General features: G+C 40.9%; 1 protein-coding gene across 5 annotated transcripts in view; it reads left to right on the forward strand.

Annotated features, from left to right (window-relative positions):
• Nucleotides 1-20,514, forward strand: part of PITPNM3 (PITPNM family member 3) — a 114,325-nt gene that overhangs the window by 8,685 nt on the left and 85,126 nt on the right. For all 5 annotated transcript variants that reach the window (XM_074889957.1, XM_074889958.1, XM_074889959.1 and 2 more), the window contains exon 2: nt 14,991-15,086. In XM_074889957.1, coding sequence (XP_074746058.1) covers nt 14,991-15,086 — 96 coding nt within the window. The remainder of the gene's footprint in view (nt 1-14,990; nt 15,087-20,514) is intronic.

The following is a 20,514-nucleotide window of genomic DNA, read 5'->3' on the forward strand; positions in this document are numbered from 1 at the left end:
GTTAGGACTTGAGAGATACTTAAGTGTTTAGGCATGTTTTTAAGGGCTTTGATTAGGGATTGAGGTACAGTTTTTCACTTGTCTTTACATTTGGGACTTGTACAGATTATGTGAAAATCTGCATGTGCTCATTGCTGTGTTACATTGCTGTGCCTCAAGGTTCAGATTCTTCCTGGCTGGCTGGCTTTATTTCAAGGTTATTACTAAGAAACAGGATTGTTTTGTGGAAATGTTTTTAAATTGCCATGCTTGAAGTCAGTTGTTCTTTGTCTGTCCCTGCCTTAAAAACCAAAACAACCTCTCTAAGCCTAAAAATGAACATATCAGAAGATACTCTCCTACTGCCAAGAGTAAAGAAAAGATCTTGGGCTTCAGGAGAAGAGAGCAAAAACCAAGCAAACTGAATAGATTGTGGTAAGAAACGTACGTGAAAGAACAGTTATTAATAGGAGCAGATACTGCACAGACATCATGCATTGCGTATTATTTATAGGTATAGATCAATTGAAAGCCAAGATAGTGAATTTATGCAGCATCAGTGGGATTTTCTGGGTGGTGCTGTAGCTGATCAGGTGTGTATTGACTTAACAGAATCCACTTAGCTTACAGGTTGAGTTCTTAGCTGTCTTTGTTGTTACTCAAGATTTTCCAATAATTTTGTGCAGGGAAGAAAGAAAACCGTAATAAAAACACCTAACTCTTCTTTTCACTCCTTTTTGTCTTTATTGCATCTTATGTGCTGCGTGGCTGCCTCCAAAGTACATCACAAACATATTAGGCAAATATCTCTTACCGAACTGTTCTTCAGTGGGAATTAAATTCTTTAAGATTTGTTTTCCTTCCCTTGAAGATAGGAATGTGGGCTCCCTTCTAATGAATTCCTAAGGTTTGAAGTTAATTTGCTCCTCTTCCCTCCCCAGAGCCTGTCTGCTGAGCAGTGCCAGTTGAATGAGCGATGAAACAAGAATTAAGTAGTTGCAGTAGCACAGTAGGCTCAGTGTGCGTTTTGAGTGTGCATGGTGTGTAGAGGGCTGCTGTTTTTACCTGAGTCGGATTTTGTCTTTCCAAGTTCCAGTCCTGCTTTTGATATCTGTGTGATGGTAACCTGAACAGAGGGAAGCTCAAATTTTATGGTCTTGTCAAGATAACTTAGACCTAATTGCTGAGATAGGTCAAGTGCTTCTCTAATTTGGAAATGAATATGTGAGTTAAACCCAAATCCTGACCCAAGAGTCCTGGTAACAGTCAGTACTAACGAACCAGAGGGCATATGCAGGCAGAAAGCATTGTCATACGTGAAGGGATATCTGCCTGTCTAGAGTTAGGGGAATAGATTTGTCACTTGAATTACTCTGCTCAAGCACGCTTTTTATAGAGCAGAAGCTGGCAGGATGCTTGTGTTACCAAGAATGAGAACATTAAGCTGCTCACAAAGAAAAAAAAAAAGTCTTTAAGAGTGTTGCAGATATATCTTTATACTCGTTTTGTGACACTTGGTGCTGTGAGGCAGTCTCTCTGTGTGAGAACTAGGCCCTTTGTGTTACAGTAAAACTGGGGTTGCTTTGTGTTTTTCCTGCATGTTTTAACACATGGAAAACAGTCTTATTTTCTGGAGAATAGCCTAGCTTAAGCTGCTCTTACTGTTACAGGAAAAAAATTATTCCCTGGAACATCTTCCCTTTCAATTTCTTGATGCTTGCGTTTTTGTTTTCTTGCTGTTTCAAGGTAATTTTCCATTTTATGGAGACAGCCTTTTTGTAAGCGTTGTGTTAGAACCTGTACTGCCGGATGACTGTGAATGTGGTGAGGTTTTTTTGTTTGGTATGGTTTGTATTTTGTTTTTCTTTTGCCACTCTAATGACTAAGAAACAAGAGTTCAAAGTATTTTATCTTCCTCTGGTGCTTTTTTAAGCATATGGTGATGACTTCGGAAACTTCTCTCAGCATGACTCTTTAAAAGGAAGGCATTTTGCCTCTTCTGGCACATGCATGATCCTTGACAGTAGAAAGGCATGAGAATGAGTTTTTGCTCTGAGATAGGAGAATGAGATAGGATAATAAGATCTTTTCCAAGAGCTAATGGGTCCAGCTTGTACAGTTGGCTCTTCCCAGAAGGTTATGAGCATCTTCGCAGGGCTTTCTCGACCTGCACAACAGAGAACAGCTGTTAGTGGGGTTTTGCTGTGTTTTCTACCTTGCTTATTGTTAAGGCAAAGGCCAGCTTGACTCAGATCAGTTTTGGAAATGGCATGTCAAAGGAGTTAACATTGCCCAAGTGTTCTTATGCCACGCTGTTCTGTGCTTGCTGCTAGGGTACAGGTTTCTCAGGCCAGCAGGCGCGCTCTAAGGATTGCAGGCTTGTTTTGTGACAGTGGATGGCAAGCTTGCTTGTGCCCAACTGTAGTCAGGTTCTCTAGCTCTTCTGCTTGTAGCCGGTGAGCTTCCTCAGCTAATTCCTTTCCTCTTCTGCTGAGGTTGTGGCATCACAACTACTGAGAGGGTGGATTCTGCTATAATGAACAGCCTGCAGGTAACACATTGTCTTTCTAAGCAGCTTTGTTATCTCCAGCTCAAATGTATGACCTTGATGCCAGGTGGGGTCAGCAGGGCACCGTATGTCTCTGGTCTCAGTGAGACTCAGATGAACTAGGAATGGGAATCCAGTAACTCTGTGGCTGTGGGTAGCAGTCATTCTGCACAAGGCTAGGTAATTCTGTTTTGTTTTTTTTTCTCTGACGCTGACAGAATTCAGGCAACCCTTGGGGCTACTGGACTCAGCTCTATAGGAAACCCTTCAGTCAGAACTCAAAGTGAATGAGACAGGTAAAGGACAGGGGAAAGAGAAAACATGCCCAATGTCATCCAGCAAATCAGTAGCAATCGTGAGATTGAAATCCAATCCTGTAGCCAGGAAAGGATGTTCTTTAATGGACTGTTTACTCCTTTAAGTGTCTTTGAAGTAGGCGTGATAGTCTTGGCACATTGTCCTTGAGAAAGAGGCCTTATGAAGTATGAATTCCATGCAGGCTGATAACCCAGGTATTTCAGGATGCAGCAATGAACTTTGAACAGTTGGAGGGAGTAAACACCAGAAACTTAGTCTTAACATAAGTAGAGCTGGAAAAAAAAGTGAGCATGTAACTTCCTCTCTGATAGCAATGCCCTATTAGATTTCTATTTTCATTTAAAAATAGCAATTTTACTGCAGCTAAATGCCATCTTTTAAAAAAATTAACCAGGGGCTTTGTTAGTAAATTGCAGTACATTTTTTCTTTATCATAAAGCTGATACTAGTGTACTTTGATTGCAGAGGAGGTTGGGATTCAATTCTGGTAGGCCTGGACACTCACTAGACGGTGTTGACTCTTCTGGGGAAGAGACCAGTGAAATGAGGTGACAGAGTGGAGAGACGATCAAGTCTTCTCCTTGTCTCATTGCTGGGGACTGCAGAGAGAGAGGTTTTCAGAAGTGCTGTGTTTGCTGTCCAGTCTTGGACATAGTGAATTTCTGTGTTGTCACCCTGCAGTATAGCATCTGTTCGGACCATGACATTTCCATAAACCAGCTGATGTCTGATTTGTCACAAAGCTGTCTGGTACCAAAGTTAATCCTCCAGAATGTTTTTGACAGATGGGAACTTGTGTTACGTGGTTACGCTGGACCATGTGGCTGTAGCACCTTGGTTTTGATTTGGGGAAAACAGATTACAGACTTGAGCCCCAGTCTGACTCTCATCAGCTGTGGATCAGCAGTAGCTGCTGTTGAAGAAATCCTGCTGGAGGTGACTTGCCCTGCTGAGTTTATAGCAGAGGCCATGATCAAACATGGGCTTTTCTCTCTCCTTTCTCTGTGTTCGAACCACCCATAGACTTGCCCTTTCTCTCTTGCACTTATCTTTCAAGCTGGTGGTTCTGTGCTGAGTGGGGCGATGATTTGTTGTGTAACAGGGTCACTTAAGTACCCCATGCCCTGTTCCTTCCTCCTCCTGCTTCATCTCACCACTTGCTGGAAATGCGGTAGCTTTGCACAAGGCTGTGGTCTGCTCTGGGGAAAAAAGACATTTTGTTTCTAAGCTGGTCAGTCAGAAGAACATAAAAGTGACGCCACAGAAGGACTGATGGGACTTTTCTAGTCTTGTATGTAGAGATACTGAGAACTGCAGCTGTCAGCGGGAGCTGCTGGCTAAGTTTCCCATTCAGTGGGCAGAATACACGACTCCAGTTGTTCTCTGCTGTATTTAAGCATTTCGTATGGCGTTTGGAGATGCAGCACTGATCATAGTGCCTCTGTCTGACTTTCCAGACAGTGCACTAGGTATGCCGTTAGCAGCCTGCATAGACCTCTTTGTGCTCTCTTTGCCTCCGTGTACAACATACTGGGTTTGAAAGGATATCTGGGCAAGTTCTGTGTCTTAACAGACCTGCATGTCACCTTCACATCAGCTGTCTGAAACCCAGCAGATGCCACCAGGAAGTGGACAGGGTCCCAGTGTATTTTTTTGTAACATATTCAAAGGGGAAGTAAAAATGAAAAATGGAAATAGATGTGATGAAACATTAATGCTTCAGTTGGCTTCAGCTCTGAGCTGCCATCGTTTTTTCAATTAACTGAAATCATACCATTGATCAATACCACTGGTTTTGAAATGATTTGCTCCTCTATGGATTCTTGCACAATCTTTCTTAATTCCTTTAACTTACTTCAAGAGGGGTGTCTGCATTTCTTCTCTGCCCTCCACCACTATCCCCAGCTACATGGGGTCATAAATGAGACTTTACATATGTAAAAAGTTTTTACTGTAGATTGTTACTCTTCCAACTATTCTTTTTGTTGTTGTTGCTGGGCTGTACACCCTTTTGGACACATTCCAGTGACCCCTTTGACATACATGCTTCCTTCAATCTGTAACAGGGTTATGGATGTTTAATGCTTCTCCCCAGAAGAGAAAGTCATGCTTTTACCTTGCAGGTTTTTGCTCTGGTAGCTTTGTGCACAGTAATCTTCAGTGTCTGGTGACCTTTTCTAAAATAACTGAGCTTACCCCTTTCTGTGGTGAGCAGGGTGCTGCAGAACTGCCCATAAATGAGGTATGGACAACATGCAGAAACTTGGCCTGATCAGAAATGCAGTCTGTGCAGTTGCGGCAATAGGAGCTTATTGGCATTCTCGTCGATGCATTCCCTCTGATCAGAGTGCACTGTGTGTCCTCACAGGGAGTATTTTTATCTTTCGGGTTGGAGTGTCTACACCACAATTTCATTTACATGCACACACACAAATTACTGCCTAATGATTATGTTATTCCACATCAGTTTTTCCTTGTGCAAGTTTTAAGGAGACCTGGATTCCTGCTGGCTTGGGAGATAAGTGGGAAAGCAAACTTGTCCTGTTGCATGCTAAGAGGAGTAACAGGACATGAAGTGGAACTATATGGATTCACTGCATATACTCTGAGGCTACCTACATATTTCTTTTAAACTGAGTTTGCCCCAGGGATTTTCCTGCAAAGTGGTGCTGTAGCCAGATTTCTGAATCATTGTTTAAACACCTGAGTGAATGGCCAGAGTTATTTACAAGAGGCTAATATAGGGATGGTTGCTGAGCTTGGAGGCAGACACTTAAACTCATTTGGTATGCTGACTTAATCTGTATAGGTGAATCCCTACTGAGATAACTATTGATCTCAGTGAAGTTATGCCAGGAGACATACTTGGTGCTGTTAGCCTCATTTAATGCTGCAGGTATTTGCCTTAGTTTTATGTGGATAATAAATAGATGGAAAAAGGCAGAGCACTGGAATGGATAAGAGTTTAGTTTACTGTTTAAACATGAGACTTCTATCAGGATTTTGGGTGTGCAGACTAATCCCACCACTGTATTAGAATTGAAGCCTGTGATGGTCTTTTTGCCTACTTGGAAAGGCATAAGGTTGTGTTGGGCATAAGGTGTCTGTGACTTACATTGGGGGTCTGTTAACAACAGCTGTAGAACTTTGAGTCTTTGTACAATCTTCAGAATGGTTCAATCCCAGTTTAGTGCTTTCTATCTGTCTTTCTTGGCTGCATTTCAACTCTTGACTCCCGTGCAAAGAGCATCCTCTCTCCTCAGGCGTGCGTCTGTAAGAGCTTGATTTGCAAAGCAGCAGCTGTCAGTCCAATTTTGAATTTCCATTGGTCAGAAGTAAAGGGAAAAGCCCAAGCAGTAGAGTGTATCTTTTTCAAACTGATGTTGCTGCTCTTCAGAATTTTAAGAGCTTTTAAATAATGTTCAGTGCTTATTATGCACTAACATTGTTAGCTATAGTAGTAGTTTGTTTGGAGGCCAAAGACTGGAGGTTTAATAGAGTAACTCTTAGGCACTTTGCAGGGAAAATGGACTTGAGGGAAAAGCTTTTGTCACTGAAAACCAAAACAAAGTGTTAGCTTTAAAACATCAGATTACTGATAGAAAATGCTGGTTCTGTCATAAGGACCCTTGGAGGGAAAGGACAGAAACTGCTTGCAGGTTTTCAGTTTTCAAAGGCTATGTTAAAAGCTGGTGGTTTATACTCACCTTAATTATTATAAAAGGGTGAAGATATCAACTGTGTTCTAAAGATGGTTGTCTGTTTGGGCATGCTGTCCCCTATGTCTAGTGTATCCCTGTTGTACCTTCCTCACTTTTGTGTTTTAACTTCTTTATTCAGCCTCATAAGATATTAATTACTTGGCTCATTAGAAGAGTAATCTGTAACAATACAGTTGAAAGCTTTTTTTGGATGATGAGGCCTTATGTAGCCTAGGCAGCTTGAAAAGATGGAATTAGTCTGGTAGAGCTAAACTAGGAATTGTTTAGGAATTTACGGGTTAAGCATTTACTAGTTATGCATTTGTCTACAAGATAAGCCATAATAGTATGCTGTCTGCCCATGTTGATTACCTGAAACAGTGGTTGTCACTTTTGAGTTTGTTTCCAGGTTTTCTTTCATTTCTGGTTTTGTCTCTGTGTCTTCTAATGCAGTGTAGCCCTGTGAAAGTGGTTGTAGTCTAGTACTCCTGATCCAGGTAGCTGTTACTGGTATTTCAGAGAGCCCACTTTAAACCTGACTGGTAAAAACAAAGCAAAACAACCCCCAAAACAATCAGAAGAACCTGTCTCATAATCTTTGCATGGCTTAGAAAATTGCTTTGTGTCCTAAGGGGCTCGGCACAGGGAGGATAAAGCGCTTCTGATGTGATTAAACACACAGCAGAAGAATCTGTAATCTTCAGTGAAAATACAGAAATGAAAAACTGGCTGAGAATTTGATTATAACATCTCTAATGCTTAGAAACCCTTTAATTTCCATTCTCTTTAGAAGGGAGGGAAGCAAATGCTTTCACAGAATATGTTAGCTGACTAGATTATGAAGTTAAAATGTAACACCAAGGTCTGACAATTGCACTTCTCCATTGTACTTCTATTGTATAGGTATTAGTGCTGCTTCTGGAAATATTAGCCTTGGTTTTGCATGAGATGAAAAAGGAGTCTGGAGTGGGGTGAGAATGGAATTCAGCTCCTCTGTTTCCCAGAATCGTGCCTGGTTGTTTTCAAAATTAATATGTAGAACAGACAACTGTGTTTAAAAATACATAAATAAATACATTTGTAGGAACAGGCCTGAACCAAACCATCAGACCTTCCCTACTCAATTCTGAACGCTAGGGAAATTTGCTCTCTTCCAAACGATGTGTTTAAATCGTGTGTTCTGTGGGGTAACAGAATGTCTGCTGCTCTGTGTTTTTGCAGGTCCTGGCACAATCTTGGCTGGTTGCTATGAACTTACCGAAGTAATAGAGCCAACCTGCTTCTAAGCACACTACGTGGTTTAAGATCTGTGTATCTCACCTTGGAGGTTGCCCTATTGTACCAGTAGTTCAGCCAATGCCAGTTTCTCATACTACCTCCTGTTCGCTCTTACAGCAGTGTGCGCACAGTGGTCTACCTTGGCTTTATTGTTCCTTATTTTGGTCTGGAAACAGTTCAGGGTGAGAATCTTCTTTTTCTCTTAAAATGAATACAAATTTATATTTTTAAGGGAACTGGGAGTTGAGGGAGAGTAGTGTCTCTTACGAAGTCTTTAAACAGTCACTCTACTGTATCAATGAATCATAGCAAATGAATGATAATCATAATAAAGAATGAGTCTTCAGTGAATCATACTTACTGTATCAGGTGAATGCGTAATTGGAGAGTTTTTAAAGTGGATGCTTGACAGAAAAAAAAGTACAGTACCAAGTGTGGTCCTAGTGCCTGATTGTCTGTTGTGTGGGGTTTGTTTTGGTTTGGTTTTTTTCTAAGCCTAGCCAATCAGCATGGCTTTAAACACATTCAGAAGTAATACAAGTGGAATTGTCTTTTTCTCTTATTACTCTTCCCTGTGCATTGTTTTTTACTTAGTCTGTGGGGTTTCTGGTTTTTGATTTGTTATAGTAACCAGGAACTTCAATCCCAGACTGAGATCACATTTTATGAAGTGGTGGGAAACACAGAATACGTAAGTCTCTGCTTTGGAGGAGGTGCTGTGTACATGCTGCAAGATAAGAATATTGTGATTGTTTATCTTCCTAGTAATGATCACATAGAGTCAGTCCAGTCCTGGATATCTGCACCCTCATTTAGGAGGCTAGATGTCAAGGAAGAGGTACTTTTCTGTAGTGTGATAACTTTCCCCTGCTGTCTGTCTCTGCTGTCAAGGAGCACTGAAATCCTGGTTTGTGTGCCTCTGTTACGTGCCTAAGGCTGAGACAGATGTATCTGAGGTCTCAAGTTGGCTTTACCGATGGGACAATTCCTTGTAATTGCACTGGACAAGGTATATTCCTGTGAATGTGACTTGGAGCATCTTGTGCAAATAGTTGTTAAATGTGTTTCAAGAGAAACTCATCTTCTGTGTATCAATTGATAAATTGCAAACCATGCTTTTGCTGTGGTGTTTTTTAACAATCTAAATATGCGCATTACTGTGTTAAGTAAAAGCTTGAAATAACTTCTGAATTGGTGTGATGGTTTAAAAAATTGCAGCCGTTAAAAACATTGTATGTTGTTACAGAGGTTTTCTGAAACAGACATAAAAACTGAGGTTAAAAAAGTGTGAAAATGTGAAATGAGCACTTATTAGCACCACTGCTTCAGTTAGAAGAAACATACTTTTAAAGCTTTTGTTTAGCATTCTCTCTCTGAGACTGTCAAACATGGCTTCAGTAGCACACAGTTTTCTGCACCCTGTGGGGATTTACGTGCAATCAACCATATTCTGTAATTACTGTTAGTGGGCTGGCCTTGGGAAGTTATGCATCACTGAGGAGGAAGAATGTTCTCTGCTTTGCTGGGATAAATACTCTGTGCAGCAGATAGGGAATGTAGTAATAGGTATCAGCCATGACACTTTTGCTTAATGGTAGTCTGTAGAAGTTGGAAGTGCATTGGTCTTGAGTGTAGTGGACTTGGAAGATAGTGTTGGAAACGGAGAGGTGAGGTGACAGCAGTACTCCCTGATGTTCCTTCTGTTGTATTTGAGGTGTTTGGTCAGTGGTCTTGTATTGCTCTCACCAGTTAAACAAATATCTGAAGGGAGGGTATAAAGAAGATGGAGCCATTTTTTTTCAGTGGTGCCCAGTGTGTCCTGGTTTAGCCAGGACAGGGTTAAGTTTCCCCAGCAGTGGGGGGAGGCTCTAGCTGCGTTATTCATATATCGTGCTGATGTCACATCCTGGCGCGAGCGCGGGAAGAATCGGTGATCGCGTGGGTTGGCGCAGCCGGTTCTCTCACTGCTGTATCGGTATATACTTTGCTCTGTTCATTGTTATCACTTATTGTTTGTTGTGTTGCTGTTGCTCTGTTGTATTAAACCTCTCCTTATCTCAGTCTCGGGGCTTTGTATTTCACTCCCTTTGTGGGGGAGGGGCAGCGGCCGCGTGGTCTCAGACCCCGGAAGAGGCTAAACCATCACACCAGTGACAGGACAAGAAGCAATGGGCACAAACTGAAACACAGGAGGTTCCCTCTGAACATCAGGAAACACTTTTTTAAAAGAATTTTTACTGTGAGGGTGACTGAGCACTGGCACAGGTTTCCCAGAGAGGCTGTGGAGTCTCCCTCCTTGGAGATACTCAGAAGCTGTCCTGGGCAACCTGCTCGAGGGGACCTGCTTGAGCAGGGGGCTTGGAGCAGGTGAACTCCACAGGTCTGTCCCCACCTTAACCATTCTGTGATTTTGTAAACCTACTTGTTTTGGTTTTACCTCCTTTTGCTGAGAAACTATTCAGGTGGTATCTCGCAAGCATGTAGACATACTGATTACAACAGATTCAGAAGCACCTGAGTGATTATTTTGTTCTTATTAAGCCTATGACACAGCTTTTGCATGCTGATGTTATCAACCCAAAAGACCATTTGGATTTGAAACTGATGTTAAATGTGAGTTCAAGATCAGGTACTTGCATGAAAGCTTATGCGCTTAAAAATTGGGCCCCAAGTGAAGTCCAAGCTGTCTGTGGGGATCCTGAGGTCTTGTCTACATGAAAGACTGTACTAATTTAACTACTGTAAGTTTAGGACTGTATCTTTTTCCCTACATGATGAATGAGAGAGAAAGCAGTTCCCTACTCGATAGGAGTGCTGTAAGGGAAGTGCATTTGTGCTTACGAGATGTTTAGAAGCTATATCGTTGGAGGTTGTACAAGTAGTAAAAGTGCCTTCTGAACTGACTTATTTCTTGGATTTCATTTCATTTAGTAGAAAACAATGGATTAAGAAGCAAAAATTGGAATTGGATTTTTAAAAAAAGAATATGTAGAACTCAAGTACAGCTACCAAAAATCTTGCCCTCTTCCACTACCCACAGCTGTCAGGACTGCTATTCTACATTCCAGCAAGAGATTCAAGTAGGTTGTTGAATGAAAATGTCCCAAGTCTACTTTTATCTCAGGGATAAATGGGAACTTTGTCAAGGTGAGCTGAAAGTAAAATTTGTGAGTAGCATCTGTTGTAAAACAATGTATCTAAAGAACTGGTTTGTTTGGGGTTTTTTGCTCCCTAGGAAATTACTACCTCAACATGCAAATTAGACCTTGAAACTTCATTGGAGACAACATAAATTAACATGCTGTGATATTTGGGAGCCACTATGGAAGAGCCTGAGTGAGAAAAGTTTAGCAGGGAATAAGTTACTGTGGTTCGTAATTATATGTTACATATAATTGTAGGTGTTTTAAATGCGGAAACCACCAAGGTGGCTGTCATTTCTGATATAATGGGAAGGAAATGTTTGTGTTCATGAGGGTATTGTGAAAACAAAGCCCATAGTGAATGCAACAATAACTTGCTAATGCTTACTGACAGCTGAAAACCCCATTGCTTTAGAGAACTGTTAAAAGATTAGCAAGCACCTGTGGAAATGTGTCCTACTGCTTTTCCTGTGCCCCGGTGGAGAGGGGATGAGATCCTCCATCCATGATCCATGGAGCTTGGCTCTAGCCTTTCCACTGAGACGTGGAGACTGGGTCCTGTTACACAGGAGCTGAGGATACTTGGTTTCTTGAAGGACTGAGGTCTATCTTCGTGGGTTTTTGTGCTCCAAATTAATCTGTGCTGGGCAGCCAAAATGTCAAGTAATGAATGCAGTCCTTAAGAAAAGAAGTTTTGTACCAAGACTGAGTTTATCTGGATTTCTTTTGTTGCTCTCTTGAGATTTTTTTTTTTCTTTTTTTTGGTAATGGTGCTTTGTTCCCTCCAGCCAAATGAAGATCAGATTATTTTCACAATCCAGTTGAAAATTTCTGGAATGAAACATTGATTTTTTTTAATTTTTTTTTTTTCTTTGTGCTAGGAGACTTCCTTGATAAATAGCTTGCATTCTGAATCCTTTGATTCTATATTCTAGTTCAGTTCTGGTATGCAGAAGTGGAGTACAGTCATATACATCTTGATCTCAATGAATTTTTATTTGCTTAAGAAAATCACGCTGAAAGTGCCATTGTTACAGTCAGATACAAACCAGTGAATCATCCAGATGCTTAAAGTGCCTTACTCCTCAGTGATTTCTGTAGTGGTTTTGGTGTTATTTGCTGACTTTGTCATAGTAGTATCTCAAAATCTGTTAGGTAAAAACAAACAGTAGCAGACAGTTGCTTCACGGAATTGGCTGTCTTCAGCAGAGGAACCAAATCAAAATTGAAGTGAGAAGGCATATGCCATGAAATGGAAGGAACTGACCCACATATTGTAGGTGTTGCATTAATCCTGTAACTTTTAGTATTTGTTCTTTGAAGGTGGATTTTTGCAAGGGAACTAGATATCAGGAAAGGCAAAGAAGAAAAGGAAGGAAGAATGAGTGGGTCCTTCTGGTCTTAAATCTTAATCTTTTGCTGGAGAATTATGGAAGCCCAAGACTACATTGAATGGGACTTCACCAATCCATGGGAAATATAGCTGACTGGCAGAACGAAAGTCAGAGAATCTTTAAAATCATGATAAGACAAATCCTGAAAATAATTATCTAAAATGCCAAATACTTTCTTCTTCTGGTTTGTTTTCATTTGTCTGTTCTTTTTCCTAGTGTTTCCTGGCTTTGGATAACTGCATTTGTGGTGCCTGACTAGAGAGGCATACAGTTACACAGCTTTAAAAAGTGCAGGGAAACCTGCTTCTAAAAGTCAGGCCCCTAAATGTCTCTTCAAAACAAATTATCTGCTGCCATAAGAGGGTATTTTTTGTTGTGGCATTTTTGTTTGTTTGTTTCTGCAAATGTACCCTCTGGCTTCTTGTGGAGTCACTGAATGCTCAGAATACATGAAAATCAGACTCTTCAGTTTTTAGTCTTGGAAGAGCAATCATCAGTACAGACATCTGGTTTGGAAAATCTGAGCGGAATTTTCTCAGTATGAAATTTATGTTCAGTATGGGAGTGTCTGCATCTGCAGGACCACAAAATGCATTAACTGTGTGTTGCCAATGAAGTCTATCTGTTTTGGTTTGGATATTCCTGTGGTTTAATAAACATCCATAGCACAGAAATTCAGTTTCAGTTACAGATACTTGATTGACCAGGGTAGCTGAGCAAGGAGCTGTTTTCTTGCTGAGGAAAATTCTTGAGATGCTCGAGGCAGTCCTTTGCCTTCTCGTCATTCTCTCTGTCTCACTCTTGTTCTCATGCTCTGTGGGCTTGCCTCTCATTTATAGGTTCTTCATAAATTTCTAAGTTTACTGCCTTCATTCTGACTGCTCATAGATCTTAAGGCCTGTGATCAGGAAGGCTGGGCTTCTACACAAGACTGGAAAAGAGTAGTTTACTCAAGAATTTTTCTGCTAAGAGTAGTAGTATTATATTTTGTTTTTCAGATCTAGCAGCTCCAAAGGTGGGGCAGATTATTCCCTCTTTCCACTCTTCTGTAGCGTATGAACTCTTATCCAAAGACTGAATTTTGCAAATTGTCCCTTTCCCATCTGTCACTCTGGCATTTTTTGTGGTTCTTCCCATTCGTGTGCATTGAAATTTTGGAATTCCTGCTCTTCCAAGCATTGACCAAATGCAGACTTTTCTTCAATAAAAGTTCAGAGTAGTGTTCTTTCTACCACTATTTTGATGACTATAGTGATAAGCTTTAGGAGATACATATATATATATGTATATTTGAATGAAGGGGGACTGCAAGGTGGTGTTTGGTAAGGAATAATTCAGTTTGCTGTTCCCTATCATTAATAAAAGGTTCCAGAAATCTGTAACAGTAAATGTAATGATCTGTATGCATTCTCTGTTAGCTGCCAAATATCACTGGACATGTTCCCAATACACGCTGTACTCTTGTAATGAACACTGACTCCTTAATAAACAATTATTTTGAATGGTTTTAGTTTTGGTTGGGTTTTTTTAGCTATTAAAATGCTTTTACCTGATTATTATTTTTACTCTATTCTTGGCCAAGCTAAAGTCTGCTTCCTCCTGCCACCTTTAATTCATATTTCTGATTGGTTCAGCTATAGATGGAGTAAAAGTAGAAGAGAAGGCTGTGACCTACTGGCATGTTTCTTCCAGAATAATGTAGAAGGATGCCTCCCCTGCTTGAGCTGCTCTTTTACTACTGGAAGGAGAATGTTTTTTGTGGACAGGGCCTTGGGATATTAGATTTTCAGGTCTGATATCATCTGGAGCAATGAATAAAACTGAGGACACTATTCTGGTTGGTAATGAGGGTCCTTTCAACAATAGCTGTAGTGTTGTTATGGATATGGTGGATTTGATCCCTGGTTTCCCACTGATTTGGGGGAGACTTTACTGTTAATATAAGGAATATATTTCACTACTACTTTCTAGTGTTAGGTTGCTGTAGATGTAAAGAAAACTGATATAGTTAGGCAGGTCTGGTTTACTAATTACAAATGAGTTTGAGTATGATAATCCATTGGGACCATCTAAGCTGTCATGACTGTATCTGTTACTGTTCCTATTCTAATGTGGTTTTCTCTTCCCGTCTTCAAATGGCGAGCTTCAAATGAAAGCCCCAGGCTCCAGCAAAACAAAGCTGTCTGATGAAAACAGCTCAGTGAGTGAGAATTCAGTAGTTTGTCTGTAAATCTGTGAGCCAAATAGGATGGCACTTCTTTTAGAAGTGAAATTGAATTTAAATGGGAGCTACTGCCATGTCCTGGGGAAATTCAGCCTTCAGGTCTCAGAAACAATGTACATTTTGAGTGTTGGAATTGAACAGCCTGGTGAATTCATCTTTTCAAGTTGCTGCATTAGCTGAAAGTGGTGGAGGCTTACCTTTAACAAGAACTGTGAAAGCGACAGGTGTAATTTTTGTGCCTCCCTGAGAATTCTGGCTGACTGTTGAGATTGAAGTACGTGCACTGACCAGAATGATCCCCCTGAGACATCTACTTTTTATTTAACCCTGTATTTTTTTTTTCTTTAAGCCTGGAGCAGAGGTGAGCATTCCCTTGGGTTAATGTGAGTCTCTCTGTATTTCCAGCTGGCCCGTGCCGATTCAGTGGTGCTCAGTGGCACATGCAGAACGTCCTCAAAGACTCCGTGGAGAGCTCCGATGATGAATTCTTCGATGCACGAGGTCAGTACATGTTTTTGTCTTCCCCTCCTCGTCCTTTCCCCAGTTTTGCAGCATGTAACTAAGCTCCTTTGGGGATGAACTGACAACGTTGTCCTCATCAGACTGAGATCTGAAAAACCCCATCAGATCATCTCTCAAGGATTTGTGAATGGGCCTAAAGTTTATGGGAGATGGGTGGAGTGCTGGGGTGGAGGAGCAAGCTGCCCTGAACTGGATCTGGCATCAAAAGCAGCATGACTATGACAGGACAGAGCTCCATGAGGTCTCTTAGGCCCAGCCTGTTTTACAGGTCAGACATGATGTTACAGTTGGAGTGCTCTTGTTACCGTTCCTGATGAAGGCCACCAGTGTCTGTGTTAATGATGGCCAACTTTTAAAACCAATGGTCTAGATTCTCCGCTCTGGCAAAATTTTCACTAAAGTAACTGGGACCTCTGCTTGTTCAAGAAGAAGCAATACCTGAATGCTTGTGGATTTAATCAGGTGAATCCAAAATGCAACACTCCCTACAACATCTGATGAGACCCTGAATCTTGGCATGCTCTTCAACATGCCAAGTTTTGTTCTGAAGTGAGAGTAGAGTTTGTACGTCATGTGCACACACAATCTCTCGCCTACAGTGGGAGACGGGGCCTCTCTTTTGGTTTTGTTTGCAGAGGCCAAACCTAATGCTTTTCTGACATGTTTCATTTGTTCTTCTGAAGAGAATAACCAGCAAGGGAGGGTTAATGCTACTACTGTGAAATCCATCTAGGATCTTTCATAGTTTAGGCAATTGAGGTCAGTCTGAGTTGTCCTCATGTCCCCATGTTACCTGGAAGTCAGGAGTGAAGGGTGATGGAATAAACTTGTTGAATGTCCTTTGGCTTTTGTAGCAAACTGGATTCTTTGGGTACAGAGCAACCCCTATGGCTTTGAGCAACCTGATGTAGTGAAAGATGTCCCTGCCCATGGCAGGAGGGGTTGGAATAGATGATCTTTAAAGGTCTCTTACAACCCGAACAATTCTATGATTCTATGAAAAGGAGAGGGATTCCTCTCCCCCCAGATATTTGTTCAGACTTCTTTCCTAGTTTAAAGTAAACCTAATCCAAAGTGGAGAACTCACCTGTCCCATGAAAAACTTGGCTTGGATTTGGATGTGCTTTTTATTTTTAGTTTGGCTGCTTCATTAACAGCACATTCAGCAGACATTCTGTTGATGTCTAAGTGCAAAATCATTTGCATGGCTAAGATTGTCACCAAGTTTCTTCCTCTGCTGATATTTATGGTACAGAGAGAAATCCCCTTCCTTCCCAGTATTCTGCTCTTCTAGAATGAGGCCTGTTTCTGAGAAAATCTGTTTTCTCTTATAGTACTGCATTGACTTCGGTGTTGTTGCCGTGTGTGGATTTGATGTCTGGAGATGCATGGTGGTATTGCAAATGGCAGTTGGTGTTTTTAAGGCAGTATTTGGCATTAAATGTCTGCTGTCTTGCAGTGAACTTCATTTTTTAAAATTTTCTTTGTGGGTTGAATTGTTGCAGAAATGGCTGGCAACTGACTCTTGTGTTTTCATGCTGGCGTAAGCCTGAGTTGAAATTCAGCATGAAGGAGCTGCTAGTCAGGAGCTTTTTAGTTGCTCAAAAAATACAAGGGTAGGAGGCAGGCAGTAAAAATGAAACAGCTTTTGTGGGAGGATCAGCTCTGCTCTGAATGATCTGGAAGCTCTGAAGCAACTTCACTAATAACTCACTGATTTATTTCTGTAATACTTTCCTAAACAAACTGTTTTTGCAGAGGAATAACTAATATTAATCAGATTATTACTGTGTATTATTCAAAGTACAGGTTTGGATCCAGGATGCCTTGACTTCAGTTTATCTGCGAGTTGCTCTGACAAGGATGCTGACTTTATCTGATGGTGGACCACTTATTTTCCATTTTCCTTTCTGTAAATTGCCTCCTGTAGCTGTAAAATTTATGACAACTTTAAACTTGAAAGACAAGCTGCTTACATGAGAGTTAGATTATTTTTTTTTTTATTGCCTCCTACTCACCCCCTCCAGTAGGCAACAGCCTCAATCAAACAGGGGAAGAAAAGCTTTCAAAATAAAGTGGAATTTGAAAACTTGGCTCAAAATTCTGGCCTCACCTAGAACGCTACAGCTGTCCATTGAAATCGGGCAGTTCTAAATGGAGATGAATATTGGAATAATGTTTTTATGAAAGTGAAATGATTTCTGTTTGGTTGATCAGGTATAGCAGGATGAAACTACTTGATGTGGTTTATTCTGGAAGTCTGCTGAAATGATTTAATGGATCATGCTATCTCTAGAATCTGTGAAATTGACTGTGGACTTCATGTTCTTTCAGAAACATGCTTGCATCCTCTTGGTTTACCACAGCTAGAAGCGAGTCCCTGGCTGTACAAGTATGCTACGGCCACTGTGCAGAAAGAGATGCAGATGTTCTTTCTAACTTAATTTGAAAGGATGTCCTATGGTATGTTTGTTTGTTGGTTAGGGTTTTTTGGGTGTTGGGTTTTTTTTTTTTTAAAAAAAAGCCATTCTTAAGTACATTCTGGGAAACAAAATTCCCTCATTTGTTGCCTGTGTTAACAAGGTGTGTGTTCAGAGCCTTTTTGAAGTCTGAGATGTGAGATATGCATCAAACACAAGTTTTCTTCCTTGTTCCTATACAGTTAGGTGTTCAATAATAACTACTTGGCTGGTGTAGAGGGTTCTGTATCTGAGAATCCAGAAGCAATCCACAGAAGAGTAAAGGAATAAGTGACCCACAAAGGTAAATAAATGAGAGGTTTTGAAAAATTTGTAGGTAGGCTGAGGCACAAAGCCCGACTGTATGTTGTCTGATGTCACAATGCCAGCCCATGCCCAGCCTGCAATCAGCTCAGATCTGCACTTCTGAGCTGGGATTTAGCAACCCATCTCTATTTGGAGAGAGATTTGTGAGCTCCAAGCTCTGTGTGTGTGCATGCACATGAGTCCATGTTTCAGCTGAGCGCTGATTATTTTCTCCTTGTTCTGAACCAAATGGCTATCTTATCTGAAAGAGACTTTTAGCACAGGGATGTTCCAGCTGTCTGCACAGAGAGAGGAAAGAAATATGGATGTATACAAGCTGATTTGTCCCTTGTAATCTTTATTGTCAGTGGGTAGGCACACAGAGACTGCAGCTGGTACTCTGATGATCCTTGCACCTAGTTTTTGGTTTTGTTTTTTCTTTTTTATTTCTCTTTCCCAAGATGGGTGCTTCATTATTGTGGGAATTGACCATCAGATTGAGTGCTGTAAATTGTCATAGGTACGAAGCCGATGTGGATTTGTAATTGAGGTTTTGGGGGAGTGGCTGTGTGTGGCATATGTGTGTAGATAAATATTTTATTTGCTTTTTTTAAACCATAAGAATGGCAGCTAGTCATCTTGTGTTTTGGAGGCAAAACCAAAATCTCAAGGTATTTGTGTCATGTCTCATGAAAATCCATGTCCTTGAAATCCATCTCAGTTTGTTGAAGTCTCCTTGCACTGAGAGAACCAGTAGACAATAAATTGATTCACCAGTACAGAAAAGCTTTCTACATTCTTGTTGATCAGGTCTCCAAGGCTGGTTTGGCTTTGCTGGTCAGGAGGAATTCTGCCCTTTTGGGAAGGGGCTTTAGCTACAGCAGAGTTGCATGCTTCTGCAGCTGAAGTGTAACGTGATAAAGCAATGCCCTGTGACACACATGAAAATCAGTGTTGAAGATGCTGTTGTTCACTGCAGATACTCGAAGTGAATCTGTTTGGCACTGTGAAAAGCTGTCACTGTAGGGAGAAAGCACAGTGTTAAATAAGAGGATGACCACTGTGCTTAAGTTTAACTTGTTGCATCTCTCCTAGTGCCTAGTCCACAAGATTGACTATAGCAATAGGGGTTTGGGGTTGAATGTTGTTGACAGACTAGGACCAAATTTGCAAACGTTTACATGTACGACTAGTCTAAGCCTCATTCAGAGAGTTTCACTTCATAGTCACAGTCAGTAAGTAATCACTTTCACTGATTACTTACGACCATTATTTTAGATGTTGTAATCTTTGTATTCTCACTTGTGAAACTTAGCGAACTTGGCCTGGTTGTGGGTTGGCTAACGCAACTTGTCTGAGAACTGTTGTTGAATATTTGACCCTTGAAGCATGATAAGATTGTACTGCTATTTGGGAAGGGTAAATTCTACAGCCTTCAAGAAACGTGTTTAATTTTTCTGAACAAGGAAAGAAGAACTCTAGCCACAGTGATACTGAAACAAGGCCATAGCTGTAAGAGCAGTGTGTGGTTCCCTGGGCAAAATGTGTCCTGGGGCTGACACATGGGTTTAGAGCATGGTTATAAAAAGGTGCTGCAGGCTGTCTAGGTGAGTAGCAGCCTGTCTGGATTGATCTGAGAAGAAGTAATTTTTAGTACAGATTTCCAAATCTTATTCCATAAGAAAACTGGACAAATCAAAATGTGATGTCTTTAATCAGTGTTTGAGTTGCACCTTCAGATTTCTCAAATACATATTCACAAAGAAAGATAAATCTCTTAAAGCTGTAGGGAGAGATGCAAGCAGGGCCAATAGTTGCTGTGTGTCAGGAGACCTCTCTGGAAATGAGTGTGCACCAATTCAGTCTGCTATTTAATTCATCAAAAAGGAAAGAAAAACCCTGACAAAAACTAATCCTAAGTGCAGTTGTCAAACAGGCTGCTCCCTCCTCCTTCCTACTTCATGCTGACAGAAATTGAGAAGAACCAAGGGAAACAAATTAGGGCAATTGACAGAACACTCAGGTCTTGGATTTCTGTGTTTAAAGTGAGTAATATGAATGTTTTCAGTCCAAACCATTTAAAGCAAGGAAGCACGAGAACATCTGCAATTCTAATCTGTTTGGAGTGTAAAAGTTATACAAACTGGAAAAGCCCCATCACTGCTGGAATCAAGTCTCTTCCCAACAAATATATTTGCATATAAAAGACTGATTTCCATTTTGCTTGTATTTTTAAAAGCTATGACATGCAAGCGTGTGTAGAAGATGAGGGGCAGCCAGAGAAGTCCAGTACAGTCTAATCTAATGAGTTTTCTTAAATTCTTTCCTTTGTATATCTCTAAGTAGGGATTCCTGCTTGTCCTATGTTGACTTTACGCTGCTGTGTTTGACCCCACCACAGAAGTCTTGCTGCCATTCCTCAAGTGTCAGACTTGGCTACACCTAGTTTGCCATCATGGATCTTTACTGCCCTCAGAGCAGGGGTGCAGGAGCTCATAGCCATTCTGTCAGAGAGTCAGGATATCATTTTAGTGTTGCTGACTGAACTGTGACTTTGCTAAATGGAAATACAAGTGGAAATTTTAGGAGAGATGTCTGTCTTTGGATTAAGATACCAGGTCTTTGGTCTGTACTGTCTGTGT

This window comes from Strix uralensis, chromosome 20 (assembly GCF_047716275.1).
Source record: "Strix uralensis isolate ZFMK-TIS-50842 chromosome 20, bStrUra1, whole genome shotgun sequence".
NCBI classification, from domain to species: Eukaryota; Metazoa; Chordata; class Aves; order Strigiformes; family Strigidae; genus Strix; species Strix uralensis.